At 40.2% G+C, this 16,639-nt stretch overlaps 1 protein-coding gene across 18 annotated transcripts in view; it reads left to right on the forward strand.

Moving 5' to 3' along the window:
* Positions 1-16,639, forward strand: part of zc3h13 (zinc finger CCCH-type containing 13) — a 100,837-nt gene that overhangs the window by 69,323 nt on the left and 14,875 nt on the right. For 17 of the 18 annotated variants that reach the window (XM_078559487.1, XM_078559488.1, XM_078559498.1 and 14 more), the window contains 4 exons: positions 2,248-2,345; positions 4,987-5,991; positions 9,152-9,613; positions 15,665-15,814. In XM_078559487.1, coding sequence (XP_078415613.1) covers positions 2,248-2,345; positions 4,987-5,991; positions 9,152-9,613; positions 15,665-15,814 — 1,715 coding nt within the window. The remainder of the gene's footprint in view (positions 1-2,247; positions 2,346-4,986; positions 5,992-9,151; positions 9,614-15,664; positions 15,815-16,639) is intronic. The other variant, XM_078559505.1, reaches the window with a different exon arrangement.

Below are 16,639 nucleotides of genomic sequence, written 5' to 3' on the forward strand. Positions count from 1 at the left end.
ATGACACCTTGTGCGACCAATTTGCATACCTTATCAACCTAGTGATGGCACTGCATGATTAGGTTGCAATTAGGATTGTTTCAGTTATTAGAGAAAACACCTATTGAGATCAGTTTCCACTCATGTTTACCTTTTCTGTGGTACATAATTAATCTTTATGCATCACTGGCCTGCATCAGGTTAAGAGAAAATTAGAACTTGCTTAAAAACATGTTTGTTCTACCTGTATTGTGGATTTTGTCAATGATGCTCCAAGCATGATGGAAGTAACATGTGTAATAACGGTTGGTCAACGTCAGTTATCTTTAATGTGGAGTATGTAAATGTGACTTACTAAATTTGTACGTGCATAGGCTAGTATATAATGAAACCCATCATGCAAGGGCGAGCGTGGCTTGCCAACGATTATAAAACCATTAACTAGATTATGCACATAACTTTTGATTACAAAAATGGTTGTTTAAATTGAGATATTTAAATGTTTGATTAATGTCTTAAATAAATAATGAATGGATTGATGTTCAAACATATACATGTAAATAGTTAAGCAATTAAGCATAAATATGCAAATACATGCATGTTTAAGTATGAATTGAGAAAACCTTGAGCTGAATATTTAAAGGGTTAATTTTCAAAATAAATATTATTTCTGGGAAAAGAGACATGCTATTGAAGCTTTTCATCTTGCACTCATCAAGACAGCTCACAAGAAAATACCAACAGTAAGGGAACAACAGTTTGTACTAGGGAATGGCTATTCCCAAGCTGAAAAGCTTGGGGGATAGTCATTCCCTGGTTCTTTCGCCATGGCAATGCCTTGACCAATCAGAGTTGACCTGCCTGGTTCGAATTTGAATAAAAAGCTTGGCAGTTAACTGATTGCTGCTGCATTCCCCATGGCAACATCTCTACCAATCAGAGTCCACTTGCCAACCAGTTAGCACTCTCTCCTCATGCAGTATAAATTATTGTTCCTTTTACAGTTGTTATTTTCTTGTGAGCTGTCCTGATGAGCGCAAGGTGAAAAGCTTCGATAGCATGTCTATTTCTTCACCAATACTCAAGTTCTCTACTACAAAATGACTATGAATATTATTTTGTTCCTCAACCAAAGTAAAAACTGTCCCACAGCCCCCAGCACATTTAGTTAAAATGGGAAAGGTCTTATTATGTAATGTTTCCTTCATTTAAAAATTATTTTTCAAGAAAATTTTGTGCACCACATACTGTGAAACTGCACTGTGAAGATCAACAGGTCACTGTTTTGCACCAAATTGGTTGTTCTTGACCAATGTGCATTTGGGTACTACAGTGGGTTTCAACCCCTCAGACTATGAATGGGGCAAAAACAGCCCATTTTCCTGCTCTTGAATGCTTTCTGGTAATCTGTACAAGGAATGTATGCCTGTAGACCAGTGGGCAAGGACAGGATCAGTTGGCTGTGAGGATCCCTGCAGAGCCCACTAATTGTAACTGTCTACATTAACTGCTGAGTGGCAGAAACTTAGTGTGCCAGAAGGTTGCTAGAGCCCATGGAGCCATACCCCAGCATGAGTTATATCTTGAAAATGAGATGAAGAAAATCAGATGATCAATCAGTGCAGCTTTGGCTGAGATAAATTGAAATTGCAATGTAGGCTTTAATTTAAATCAGGGCTTCACAAACTGTGAGTCGTGATCCCAAGTGGGGTCACACGACGAGACTTTGGGGTCACAAGCTCTGGCAGCAATGACTGCTGCAGAGCTTGGACTGATTTCTGACAGCTTGTTGGTGGCCTAATGAACTGCTTTCTGAGGCCTGATTAACTGCTAAAAAAAACGCCAGTAATAATGTAGGTGCTCATTTTCTGTAGAAAGCCTGGCTTTTCAATTCCTGGCTCCCCCCACCGTCTTAACCCCACACCACTCAACAACTATCGTACTGCTCCCCCCTGCCCCAAATTTTCTCTATGGGGTTACTTGCAGTCTGAGGCATTAAAATGGGGTCACACTGGGAAAAAGTTGGAGAAGCAATGCTTTACTTGCGTTTTGAGGAATAATATAAGCAGCAATTATTTTCTCTCACTTTTCCAGGAGACTTAGCTGAGCTTTGGGACTAGTTTCTGATTCCTGAGGCACTTTTGTGCCAACTTGTACCCAAGATTGCTTCCCATTGATTCATAAGTGGCTGTACAAATGGATCATATGAGTTGCTGTGCATCCGGTGTGTCCGAAATGCTGAATTTATACTGATTTTTTTTTTACCAGAAAACGACCTCGAACTGAAAGCAGTCTCAGTCCATTGGCAAAGCGTGCCCGTGAGGAATCTCCTGACAGTGATACCTACAACAGTAGTGATGAGAAAGGTAAGTCTAGCGTGTGTATTAATTTAATGAACCCAGCTTTTTCAAGTCATTAAATGGTGGCTAACAAATATTCTGTACACCACTGCATTACTGTGTTCTGTGAAAGGCTTTAATCACTGCAACCTCTTGAATACTTGATATGAAGTTGCATGAGTTTTTCTAAAAGTTAATTTGTGGGGAATTGTTACTTATGAGGAAGTCTACCCTTCCTTATTCACATTCCATGTTATTCACCTACACATACGGACTGAAAATCTGCTCTAAGGGCTCTCTTTAATGCTAACCATAAGCTGGCTACAAAGCCAGGAGTGTCCATAGGTAACCTAGCTCTCCACTCTTCTTTCCCGCTCTGCACAGCAACATGCAAGCTGAATGGGGTGAAAATCCACTGCAGCAATATTATGGCAACAATTCCATCTGTGTATGATGCCTCCTAAATTTGTACAATCCACATGTGTGCAATCTCTTGCACATCATTAACACCAGTTTTTGCTTTGCAAGATTATATGCAATAAATAGCACTAATGTTATTCCCTTGTCTCATTGCTCGTGTGACATAATAATGGACCATTTCCCTGTCTTTGAATTTACTCCAGGAACTTTGCTTTAGATTATGCTGCAGTCAGCTTTCATGTTGGTCAATAAAATCAGCGCTGCTTGCCTGCATGTTCTCTCTGCTGACCTGACCAACAGATGGAGGTCTTCACTCCTGCGACTTCACTGGTTTGGAAAGCTGTTGTTGTGGAGAACCAAGGTTACAATAAGCAATGCCAGGGGTAAAAATGTCAAACTGCCATTTGGCAGGTGACTATAAAATTAATTGGCCATATGGCAGTGTTGCTGAATTTATCCAATGCATTTCCATGTATCTGGGTGACAGCTGGAGAAAATTGACTTAGAAATGGTTCAAATGTTTTAATCATGCAGGAGGCTTTTCAGAATGAACAACTTGTGTTAAATTTAATAATTGCTTTCAAGGTTAAAATTGCACTATTTAATTGTAACCTAGTTGATCACCCATGGTATAGAGATGAAACCTTGTTTCTCAAATCTCAATAAAATAAAAGCGAAATACTGCGAATGCTGGAAATCTGAAATAAAAGCAGAAAATGCTGGAAAAGCTCAGCTGGCCTGGCAGCATCTGCGGAGAAAGAGTAATGTTTTGAGTCTGTATGACTCTTCTTCAGAGCTCTGATACATCTAAACAAAACATTAACTCTGTTTCTCTCTCCACAGATGCTGCCAGACCTGCTGAGTTCTTCCAGCGTTTTCTGTTTTTATCTCAAATCTCAACCTTTGTTGACTTTCGCAATCAAGATAGATTGAAGTGTTTCCCATTGTGCAAATTCATATTCAAACACCTTATTGCATCACCAGAGGAACTTTAAGAAAAAATGCTATAGAGCCACCCCCCAGTACATAGTCTTGCTTCACACCATTTGAAACAGGGAACAACCTGGACAGAGACAGTGTACACTTTGCCATGCATTCCACCATGCAGTTGTTTCAGAACTAACGATCTTCTCACAACAAAATTTCATCCTAAATCTTAAATCCGGCCTGATTGATAGTGTTGAAAGCTTTCAAATCAATAAATGTCTGTATAAAAGTTTTGATTTTGCTTCCTGAATTTGGTGAGCGACAGAGATTATGTCTGTGATTCCTTAGTTAATCCTGAAGCTGCATTGTAATTCCAGAAGCCTCCTTTGCACTATGTTTAGGAGCAGGCAGTCAAGAAGAATCTAACTCAATCCTGTGAACTATAGATAGAATTAAAGTGCCCCAACCTTTACCGCAGTCCGACTTCTCTTCTTTGTTCTTATATATCTTAACGCACCCTTTAGGTCTTGTAGGCCCATCATTTCTCTTTATATTGCGTAGAATTATATTAATTAGCAGTGCAGAAATAACCCATTTGACCCAAACAGTCAATGTATTTATGATCTACATAACCTCCTCCCACCCTACTTCATCTAACCCTATCTCCGTATCCTTCTATTTCTTTCTCCCTCGTGTGCTTATCTAGCTTTCCCGTAAAAGCACCTATGCCAATCTCCTCAGATACTCCATGTGTCAGCAAGTTCTCCTTTCTAGCCGCTCTTTGAGTAAAAAAGTTTCTCCTGAATTCTTTATTGGATTTAGCAGTGATTGGACAGAACAACTTGTGCAGGCACTGAGTTAGAGGCACTGGGAAACCTGGCCAGGAAATTGTAGACCCATACTACCTAATTTTTAGCCTGCTTAAATTAACCAGGCTGCCAGCCTTAGTTTCCCATAGAGTGCTGCCAATGAATTCTTCTCTACACTGGCAATGTCCAACTATGGAATCAATTGTTAAACTTTGTAAAAAGCTTCCTGGATTCAACTGGCAGTACTTTGGGGTGCTCATAAATGCATTAAAATGATTTTTTTTTAATTAAAACAATTAATTGGATTTTGCTTTCCATTAAAGTATATCCACATGATGCTTTTGGACCTGAAGACAAGAAGCATGGTGATAAAAAGATAAACACAATGAAAATTTATATATCCAAGATTCTATTGGAGCAATCCACAAATGCAGCAGATGTGGCTAGTACAGTTGTAGAGTTAATTTGTTAATGTCCCATCAGTTTCTAAATAAAATGCATTTTTGTTTCAGGTGAAAAGCACCGGTTGTTGAGTCAGGTTGTACGCCCACAAGATTCTCGCTCTCTTAGCCCACCACGTGTCATTGAAGACAGAACAAGCAGCTGGAAAGAGGATGACAGAAAGTCAGACAAAAAGGAAAGCACGAGGAGGCGTGAAGACCATACAGTGAAAGAAAGGGTTGCTTCAGGGGACAAGCAAAGGGAGCATGTTGCAGATACTGCTGAGAGCTCCCGAGGCAGAGAGTCAGACAACACAGCTCACCATGCTGCTGAGGATAGAGAGGTACCTCTAGGGCTTCTTGACTATGGTAAGAAAAAGGCTAAAGGACAGCGAAAATCTCAGAAGAGAAACAAAAGGGATGAAGACTATGTACCTGAAAAATACATTCCGGAGCCTGTGGTGGAGGAAACTTTGGTTTTGTCACCCAGGAAGCTTACAAAGAAGAAAAACGCTGATAAAAAGCGAAAGCGCTCTAAAGGTGATTCAGAGCCTTCTGATGAGGAAGCGTTGCCACAAGCCAAAAAGTGGAAGGGGCCCAGGACTCCACCTGTAACACTAAAGGAAGAATCTGTAGAAGAAGTGTCTGAAAAGAGTGTTGAAGGAAATGCCCAAGGAGGAGGTGATGTGGTTTTCAGTGACTGGTCAGATGGGGATGTGCCGGATCGCGAGGAAAGTATAATTTCTGACAAGAGTGTCGATGAATCTCGAAAGAAAAGTCATCGAAGTAAGGTGGAGAAAATAGAACTTCCTACCGTAGCAGACGATCGTCCACGTAAAACCAACGAACACAAACGAAGCAGCAGCCTTGGCAGTAATCGAAGCCGGACTTCAAGTCGTTTGCGATCACCGTCCAATGAATCTACCCATCGCAGTGGGGATGACCAGAGTGGTGGAAGGAGACTGCAGCATGGAACATCACGAGATGGACAGAAATATAGAAGTATCGAGCCTGGTGAACGGAAATCCCGAATAGACCAGCTCAGACGGGGGGAACCCAGCCGCAGCACCTCCTCAGGTAGTAAGATTTTGACCTTCCCTTGATGTATTAGCACGCACGAGTTGCAATATGCAAAGTAGATTGGTATCTTTTTACATTGAATAATCACAACAGTGTGTGAAAAAATTCCATGTAAAGAAATCTGCAGAAAACTATGGATAGGTTTACCATTAATGAAGTAGTGATCCTGAATAAATCTGTACAATGAATGGTTGTACTTGAGGATATTAGAAAGGACTTATTCCGTTATTACAACATAAATGTTAGTGTTTATTAAAAGTTTTAAAATTCTATTGAACAGTGTATTTCCCTTAGTCACATTGCAATTGTCCTTGATTACCTGCCAGGACTTTTCATGCTACAAAGCTTTGCATAAAATATTACCTCATTGCCTGCACATACCCAATCTCTTTCCGCTCAATATAAATCCAACCCGACTATCTAGTCGAGATTAACATCATTTTATGTCGTTCGTGTTGTACCTGCTTTCATTCCCATGCCTCATGTATCACTAAGTATAAAACCATATTTGGGCATTCTTTCTTTACCCACCAAAGTGGAAGCTCTGCTGTACTCTATGCAATTCTGCAGGTAGAATTAAGAATAAATATGTGATAATTTTAACTGTCTGTTTGAACACTAGCTATAATCTCAGTTGTTTAGTTAAACCACTCAGCAACTGAGCCACACCAATTAGGAAGATCATAGATTTTGTCCCCAGTGCCGTTAGTTGATCTTCGTAAGGAAATTAGACTTGTACTTCAGTTGGGGTACTGAAGCCTAAGGAGAAAATGAATATTGATTCCCTTGCGTCTATCTAGTCTCACCTGGCTGGACGTGTGAATATCAGATTAAGACTACTTGTTCAGCTGGATGCCTGATGTGCATACAAATCCATCACCATGCTTAAGAATTTCCAAACCAAACTACTGGGAAGTTCACCCAGGCAGAGTTTTGCTCACTAGGCATAGAGTGCTCACTCATCAGAGGGACACAGTTTACAAATACAAGTCCAGAGAATTCTGGAGTACTTTGACTGGTGCCCAGACCTGGAGGCCTCAGGTATGTTCAGGCAATTCTACGAGACTTCAACCAACAATCGCACACCCTCCTAATACAAAGTGCGAATAGGGTTTCTGCTCTTTGTCTAGCCAGGATTGCTACCCTATCCATAGGGCTTTGGGTTCCAAAGTTATGTGGTGGTCAGTAGGAAGAATTCTAGCCCCTAGATGCCAGGGCCACTGATTAAGGTTGTGTTAGTGATGCAACTTTTAGTGATTGATGATATCTTTGTTCCTCTAGCTGACTTAGACTTCCAAGTAATATGTGACCTACCTATTCATTGTACCAAATATGTTCTACCTCACATTTATCTGCTGATCGTCATTTGCCAATTATTTGCCTACTCTGCAAGTTTATCCATGTCCTCCTGTAATTTATTGCAGTCCTCCTCAATATTGGCTATCCCCACTGCGCCCCCTCCTCCCACAATTTGGTGTCATCTGCGAATTTAGACATTGTGTTTTTGATTCCAAAGTCTAGATCATTAACTTAAATTGTGAAAAGCAGTGAAATATAATGCCTCTACCATTTCTACTCTGGACTCTTAAAATACATGGATGCAATCCAAATGGGCTAGGGGTCCCAAAAGCAGATGTCTCTTGATTTTTAAAACTAAATAATTCTGCAGATCCTTTTTTGTTTTATTAATTGATTGAGATCCATTAAATCTCAGCAGAATATGATTTCATAAAACTTCATGAAGCATCTTTCTTTGACCTTTCGGCTCTTTTTGACGTTGGTTCATCTGGAAATTATAAGCGTCTGCATTATGTTTCCAGAATTACTTACATCTTTAGCAGGCAGTAGTTTTAAAAGAATTTTTCTAATGAAATATTGATTTTTTTTTTCTTTCAATGAATTCTCTTTGAGAATTTTCTTTCTCAACAAAATTAAAGAAGTTTGAGCTGAGAGATAGTACAATTTTGATTTCACACATCTAACACTTCTAGATCAGAACATGGTTAAAAATTCCCGTTGCTTTACAATATGTCTCACCTCAAACTTCGGAAGAAAAGATAGACCTGGATTTCTATAATGCCTTTCATGACCAATGACTGCCCCAAAGCACTACTATAACCAAATAAGTACTTTTAAATATAGTGACAGTTGTTGGAAAACACAGCAGTCCATTTGCACCCTGTAGCTCCCACAAACATGGTGTTGATGATCAGATAATCTGTTTCAGTGATACTGGTTGAGGAATAAATTTTGGCCAGGACACACAAACTCTCCACTACATCAAAATAGTGTCATGGGACCTTTTACACCCACTTGAGAGAGCAGACAGGGCCTTGGTTTAACCCCCTCATCCGAAAGACATCCCTTATTGTGATATTTTTCGATTTCCTGCATCTGTCTTCTAATTTTTACTAATTTAGTGCCTGTTATGCTGAATTAGGGTTGGTCATGTGGAAAATAGAAAAATTAATATGATACAGCAGGGTGTATAGTTCTGGAATTAAGGATGTAACCTAGTCCATAGAGAGTTTTAACTGTTCATCGGGCCCATGCTTTTCCAGATATCAGAACAAATGTAGACACTGCTTTCCAACCTTGAAGGGATGATCCCAAAATTAACATGCATATTACTGGAATATTGTTGACTCATTTAGTAAGTTAAGTTGCCAAATTTTTTTTTGATGTTTAGAGATGCCAAAGGATGGCATGCCATCAATAGGAAATAAAGGTATGGCAAACATCTATCCCCACAATCTTTAGCGTGATAGTGCCGAAACCAATGCCAAAAGCATAATGTGTGCACTATTTATATTAAAAGGGCTTTGTACCACAGTAAGAGCATTCTGGAATTGAAAACACAATAGATTAAACTCTTGGTTGGAATGTCACTTGTTTTCTGAATTAACTTACTGATTTGACTATTCAGTTTTTATGTAAGGGCCTGGTTTGTCTGATGGATTCGCTGCTAAACATGCCCTTTGTGTAACTGTGACTGTAGCTATTGATTGAGGAAAGACAAGAGATGGTGTCATCATGTAGCTAGTCAAAATAGTTGTGCCATCTTCTTGATAAATAATGCAAGTCTTTTTCATGGAAAAATGCTTTCAGAAGTTTTTTTTCACTTGAGTGTTTAATGTGGTCTTAATGTGTTTCGTAGATCGTCAAGATTCAAGGAGTCACAGTTCTAGACGAAGTTCCCCTGAATCTGATCGGCAAGGGCGCTCCAGGGCTGGATCCTTTGAGAGTAGAGAAAAGCTTCAGGAGAGTGAACATGACCGAGATCGAGAACGACGAGAGAGAAGGGAATGGGAGCGGGATGGGGAACACCGGGACTGGGTTAAGACCAGGGACAGAAATAGAGACCGACGAAGAGAGGTCAACAAGGAGAGAGAAAAACCATCAGCAGAAGTGCCTGATAAGGAGAAAGAGCGAACTGTAGAATCTGCTTCCTCATTGGAACAGCCCCGAGTAGAACCAAGACCAGGAAGAGAACCTGAGAAACAATTTGAGCAAGTTGAAACTGCAGCTGTAATAAGCTGTGAAAGAGATGTAAAGGAACTGGTGAAAGAGCCAGAGAATGAAGAGATACAAGCTGATGAACCCATTGATAGCATTGAAGGTAGTGTTTAACTACAGAACAGAGAAAATTTGCTTAAAACTCTAACTGAACCAAGCATTAATCAAAGGTGCCTATATATTTATATAAGTGAGAAAATCATTGGAGAATTACCTCGCTTCTTGTTCCATGCACTTTCTGGTGGCTGGTTATAGAGCGGCATTGAAAGGCTTTGATAGAGTAAATAGGGAGAAATTGTTTCCACTGGCTGAAGGGTTGGTAACCAGAGGGCACAGGTTTAAAGTAATTGTCAAAGAGCCAAAGAGGTGAAATGAGATTTTTTTTTTTAGTGTGATGAGTTATTAAGACCTGAAATGCATTACCTGAAGGGATGATGGATACAAGTATATTCATAACTTTCAAAATGGAGTTGATAAATACTTGAAAAAGTGCGAGTTGCAGGGCTATGGGTTATCATGGAAAGAGGAAGGGAGTGGGGCTAATTGAATCACTCTTTCAAAGAGCTGGCACAAGTACAGTGTCAGAATGGCAGCCTCCTCGACTGTAAGTTTCTATGTTTGATGGAGGCCTGGAAACAGAGCTCATTCTGTGCAATTTCTAATGAGTTATAGAGTGGCATTAATGGAGGCCTGCAAAGGTGGCTTGCCATTTCTCTTGAAAAAATCAAGTCCCAACAACACTGCTAATATGCTTCAAAACATATCGAACACCTCTCTATAATTTGCTCCATTGTTTACAAATGAAATGAAGGGCAAATAAATGTGAATATTTTAAAGTTTTGTCACTGCATCTTAATAACTTGCATTTATATGGCACCTTTAATGCAGAAAATGCCCATGGCATACATGGAAGCATAATCAGATAAAAATAAAAGCTATGCTGAAAAAGGATGTGTTTGAAGGAAAGCCTCAAAATTGGAGAAGTGGAGAGATTCAGCGAGTATTTCCAATCAGCCTAGATAGCTGTAAGTGCCACTGTCAATGGGATGCATGGATTGGCAGATGCACAAGAGATCAGAGTAAGAGAAGTATTACGTTGTCTGAACTTTGTAGGACTGGCGAAGGTTACAAGGGCAGGGAAGACAAGGCCTTGAAAGGATTTTCAAAATTTTCAGACTGTTCGGAACCTTGGTGTCATATTTGACCCCACGATGAGCTTCCAACCACATATGTGCGCTATCGTTTAGCCTGCTCATTTCTGCCTTCATAACATCACCCAACTTCAACCCTACCTCAATTCATCTGCTGCTGAAACCCTCAGTCATGCTTTTGTTACCTCTTGACATGACTGTTCCAATGTTCCTGGTCTCCCAAAGAAAGCTTGGGGTCATTCAAAACTTTGCTGCCCAAGTCCTTACTCACACCAAGCCCCATTCACCTATCACCCCTGTACTTTCTACTTACATTGGCTCCTATTCAAGCAACACCTCAATTTTAAAATTCTCATCCTTGTTTTCAAATGCCTTCATGGCCTGACCCCTCCCTATATCTGTCATCTCCTCCACATCCAAGATAGCTGCACTCATCTGATTCTGCCCTCCACTACTGGTGGCCATGCCTTAAGCCGCTAGGCCCTAAGCTCTGAAATTTCCTTCTGAAACCTCTCTTTCTTCCTGTAAGGCACTCCTTAAGACCTGCCTCTTTGCCCTAATATCACCTATGTGGCTCAGTGTCTATTAACACTTTATAATGCTGTGTGAAGCAGCTAGGCATTCTATTATGTTAAAGGTGCTATATAAATATGAGTTGTTGAAGTCATTTTTAGTTTAAACATATGCATGAGAATTTAAACTCAAGGGCACTGAGGGACCAGGACCAAATGTAGGTCAGCCAGCACATGGGTGATGAGTGAACAGGACTGTGCAGGATAGTACAGGGACAGCATAATTTTAGATGTGTTGCTGTTTATGGAGAGTGGAGAACGTGAGACCAGATAGGGAAGCAGTATTATCATTGAATCTGAGTGATGACAACGGTTTGGATGTGTTTCAGCAAAAGAGGAGCTGAATGGAGTATAGGCACACAACGTCTAGAGTTGGAAGCCAAACTTCATAAAGGACATTGAGGTTGTAAATGGTTTGATTCTACCTGAGACGGAGGAAGGAAATGGAATCGGTAGTGAGGGTACAGAGTTCATGTTAGGGACCAAAGATGATGGCTTCGATTTTTTCCAGTGTTTAACTGTAAAAAGAAAAATTGTGCTCATCTAGGATTATATGTCAGACAGGAATCTAACATCATAGAGGCAGTGGTGAGTGGGTGGAGAAGTTGAGTTCAAAATAAAAACAGAATTACCTGGAAAAACTCAGCAAGTCTGGCAGCATCGGCGGAGAAGAAATCAGTCAACGTTTCGAGCCCTCATGGCTCTTCGGCAGAACTGAAGCATAGTTTCAACAAGGGAGAAATATAAATTGGTTTAAGGTGGGTGGGGGGGAAAGAGACACATTGAGGGTGTGGTGTGAGCAGATAACTGCTCAGATATCTGCTCACACCACACCCTCAATGTGTCTCTTTCCCCCCCCACCCACCTTAAACCAATTTATATTTCTCCCTTGTTAAAACTATGCTTCAGTTCTGCCGAAGAGCCATGAGGGCTCGAAATGTTGACTGATTTCTTCTCCGCCGATGCTGCCAGACTTGCTGAGTTTTTCCAGGTAATTCTGTTTTTATTTTGTTTTGGATTTCCAGCATCCGCAGTAGCTTTTAGCTTTTTGTTTTTATCTTTGAGAAGTTGAGTTGGCTGTCATCTTATCCCCATATCGTCAGATCATGTTGCCAAGGGACAGCCTTTAGATAAAGAAGAGGAGGTCAAGAATAGACCAATGGGGACTCCAAAGGTAGCAGTGTGGGGAAGGGAAGATTAACCATTGCTGGAGCTACTCAAGCTACAATTGAAAAAGTCAGAATGGAACAACAGGAAAGACGTTCCACTAAGCTGGTCATCATAGTTGTGGCATTTAAGGAGGTTGTAATGGTCATGCATGTCAAAGGTTACAGAGGGGTCAAGAAGGTCCAGGAGTGCCACAGTTTTTTTGACTTTGATCTATAGTTAAGTACTCGCAATTTTTTTTCACTGTTCCATTTTCCAGAGCTTTTGGAGTTGATTTCTTTACCAATAATCAATTAGTACATTTTGTTTATATTATGTTTCTGAAGAGACTACAAATATAAAGTGAATCTGACATAGTATGTAGTATTACATGCTAAGATCAGGGTGTCTACAATGGGTGGTTGGGCCTGGCCTTTCGGGAGTTTTTCCTCACTCGCCTTGAAGTCAGTTGGGCTGGGTTAGTGTTCTTGAACTTGCAGCAAATTGGGAGAAATGATACTCCTACTTCTCGTTGGTTGATGTATGTGTGCTTTGTTCATTGCTGGAGACGTGTAGGATTCTAGGAAGTGGACCTAATACTTTTCCAGCCTTAGACAGAGGCTGACCATTGCTGTTTTGACTGGCTTGGTTCCATAGCTGTTTTACCCTGCATGTGTATGGTGAGGCATCATGTGTGCCTCCACTGTAGCAAGTTAATTACTGTCAGTAATGAAAGTTAGTCTAGAAAATGTGTGCAATCTCTGTCATCTAGGATGTAAAGCTAGGTGGGAAAATAAGCTGTAAGAAAGATGCAAATTGATCGCAAATAGATATAGACAGGTAAGTGAGTGGGCAAGATGATGGCAAATGGAATGTAATGTGGAAAAGTGTGAAGTTATACACTTTGGTAGGAAAAATAGAAAAGCAAAATATTTGTTAAGAGATGAGTGACTGGGAAATGTTAATTGTTAGAGGGACTTGGGTGTCCTTGTAAGTAAATAACAGAAAGTTAGCATGTAGTTCAACAAACAAATCAGAAAGCAAATTGTATGTTAGCCTTTATCAGAAAGGTATTGGAGTATAAGAGTAAAGTAGCCTTACTGCAGTCATATAGGGCCCTGGTAAGACCCCACCTGGAGGACTGTGTACAGTTTTGGTTACCTTACTTGCCTTAGAGGAAATGCATTTAACGTTCACTAGTCGACTGATTCCTGGGGTGAGGTAATTGTCTAGTGAGGAGACATTAAGTAGACCGGGCTGTTTTCCCTAGAATTTAAAAAATGAGAGTTGATCTCATTGAAACATAAAATTCTTAAAGGGCTTGACAGGGTAGATGCTGGGAAAATGTTTCCCCTGTCTGGGGAGACCAGAACTAGGGGCCACTGCCTCAGAATAATGGGTCAGCCATTTAGGACTGAGCCAAGGGAAAATTTCTTCACTGGAAGGGTTGTAAATTTTTGGTATTGTCTACCCCAGGGGGCTGTGGATGCTCAGTTGTTGAGTATATCTAAAACAGAGGCCAATAGATATTTGGATACTAAGGGAATCAAGGGATATGGGCAGTAAAGTGGAGTTGAGGTAGATCAGCCATAATTTTATTGAATGGCAAAACAGGCCCGAAAGGCTGAATGGCCTACTCTTGTTCCTATTTCTTATGTGCAGGCAAATGGATTTGACGTGATCAGAAGGACTGTGGCACCCTGAACTGCAATCTGGAATAGCTGGACCTAGGGATGAGATAAGAAGGTGTGCATGTGTGTGGCTAGAGTTTCTCCAGCAATTGTCTGTCAGACAGGATTGAAACTTATTCGCCTTGGTTCTCCTGTGTGTTGTTACATGGTGTATTAATGATGCTATATCTCAAACACTTTCATTTCTCCCATTATCTGGCAGTCTTGGTCATGTTTCCAGGCTCCATGCTTTCTATGGGGTTTGCTAATGCAGAAGTAAGTCCAGTGAACACGGCTGAGTTATGTCAGTGTATACCTTTGGACATGAGGAGGTGCCATTCTGAGGGGGTTGGTTTGTTTTGTTTAGGAGTTTAAGAAATATCATATCTTGGAAGTGCTGGTACGTGTACTTTTGGGTGAGTGGAACTTGTCAGCTAGTTGTTACATCTGACCATGAGAAGACTTGCTTAAGTTTGGCGATATCCTTCTTTGTACGATAAATGTTTCTTGGAGTTCCCTGTTGCACCAGAGTGTAATGCAAATGGGCTGTGGTTTTGTGTGGAGTCCATGTTTCAGTCAATAATTTATCCCATTAATTTCAAGAGTTACACACTGCCATCTAGGACAAAGCAGCCCACATAAATGACTCCCCATTGATCACAAACATTCACTCCCTCCACTGTGGCTGCACTGTGTACTACCTACAATTTGCATTGCAGCAACTCGCCAAGGTTTTTTCGACAGCACTTTCTAAACTCACAATCTCTACTGTTTAGAAAGTCAAGGGCAGCAATTGAAGTACACGACCACTTGCAGGCTCCCCTCCAAGTCATCTACTATACTAACTTGGAAATATATCACCATTCCTTCATTGTTGCTGGGTCAAAATCCTGGAACTCCTTGCCTAACAGCATTACGTGTGTGCTTACAACTGGTAGTACCTTCACATGGATCGCAGTAGTTCAAGAAAGCAACTCACCACTACCTGCTTCAAACGCAATTAAAGATGGGCAATAAATGCTAGCCTTGCGAGCAATGCCCATGTCCCATGAACAAGTGAAAGCAACATTGTTAGTGTTGCCATGTGACAATTTTTTTTCTCTTCACAGTAGCACTTAAGTTACAATATAACTCAGATCCCCATTCTGTTTCCAGAGGAGGTGGTCAGAGACACTCTCATGTTGTTTGAGTTTCAGACAGTGTGGAGTATAGATGCAGTAGATTGTCAAACCAGATGTATAAAGTGTTGATAGGATACATTGGTCCTCCTGGACATTTAATAATTTAAATTGATGGAAAGTGTGGACTTAATGCCATGTTCTTAACATAACAACAGGGAGCGCCACTGCACATACAAGGATGTGTGTTCTTGGGTTTCTCTTGGATCTAGCAGTTACTGTGAAGGTGCTACCAGCTGCAAATGCACCTTGTCGCTATCAATTTGAGATAAGTAGTTATAGTAAAACTATAGTAAAAAGAAGCAATGGTCACCACCAAAATGGTCTGTTTCATTTAAATTCTTTGAGGGAAGGGGTAAGGAGACTGAGTATCTGATGTTTTCCTGTTTATTCATTCCATCAGTTTAGCCACTAACATGCTTTTCTTTTGCATTTAGGTGAGCAAGATGGGAAAGTAGATGATGCACAATCCTCTGTGTCAGGGCCTTGTGAAGAATATGAGCCAATTAGTGATGATGAGCTGGATGAAATACTGGCAGACGATGCAGGAAAAAGAGAAGAGAACCAGGATGAAGAAAAAATATCAGGTACCTCTTTTAAAAATCTGCATTATGTTTTTGTGCAATGAGTTTTGTAATATTTATTTTGTAATTTTTAATTGATAATTGCACATGGTTAAGAAATAACAAGGCATATTCACAAAATCTAAATTGAACATTCTCTTTGTAGTGCATGACTTGTCTTTTAATGCAAAATAATTAATGATTTAAACTTGGTCATGCTCAAGTGTGTTTCATTATTTCCTTTTATTTGTAAAAGGATATTGCCATTACTGTATTAAATAAGGTTGCATTGGACACTGTCCCTTTTCACACAGGCTTCCTCACAACGGGATTACAACCATCATGTTTCCCTGACCTTAGAGTACATAAGGATTCACTCTAGACTCCCTTAGTTTTGTTCTCATTTTTTCGTGAATTATTGTGATTTACACCGGCAAGAAAAAGATCTTCAATTAGCAGTTTACACTGTTGGTGTTCAGTTGTGTCAGATCAGTAGTTCACTCAATCGTTGCAAGTTTGCCTCACTCTATTTCACAGTTCTTGGCACCAGTTATCCAGCTTTGTAATAAGTGTGAGGAGCCCAGCCAAGCTTTCCTTATAGGCCTGGTTGAGAATATCCTCCTGCATCTGCAGGTCAAATTATTTGAAATTCCTTCATACGAGTGATCTATTTGAGAAATGAGGAACAGAATACATTAGCAATGTTCTAGTGTGAAAGATTTTAGATTTTTGGATTCAACTTGTTGGTTACTGACCAACCATACATTATTTTAAAATAATGTTTGAATAACTATTTCATTGACTGTTTATCAAACAAAGCAGTTATACAATCTGGGGAGTGGGAGCTCA

Source organism: Cetorhinus maximus, chromosome 16 (assembly GCF_964194155.1).
Source record: "Cetorhinus maximus chromosome 16, sCetMax3.hap1.1, whole genome shotgun sequence".
Lineage (NCBI taxonomy): Eukaryota > Metazoa > Chordata > Chondrichthyes > Lamniformes > Cetorhinidae > Cetorhinus > Cetorhinus maximus.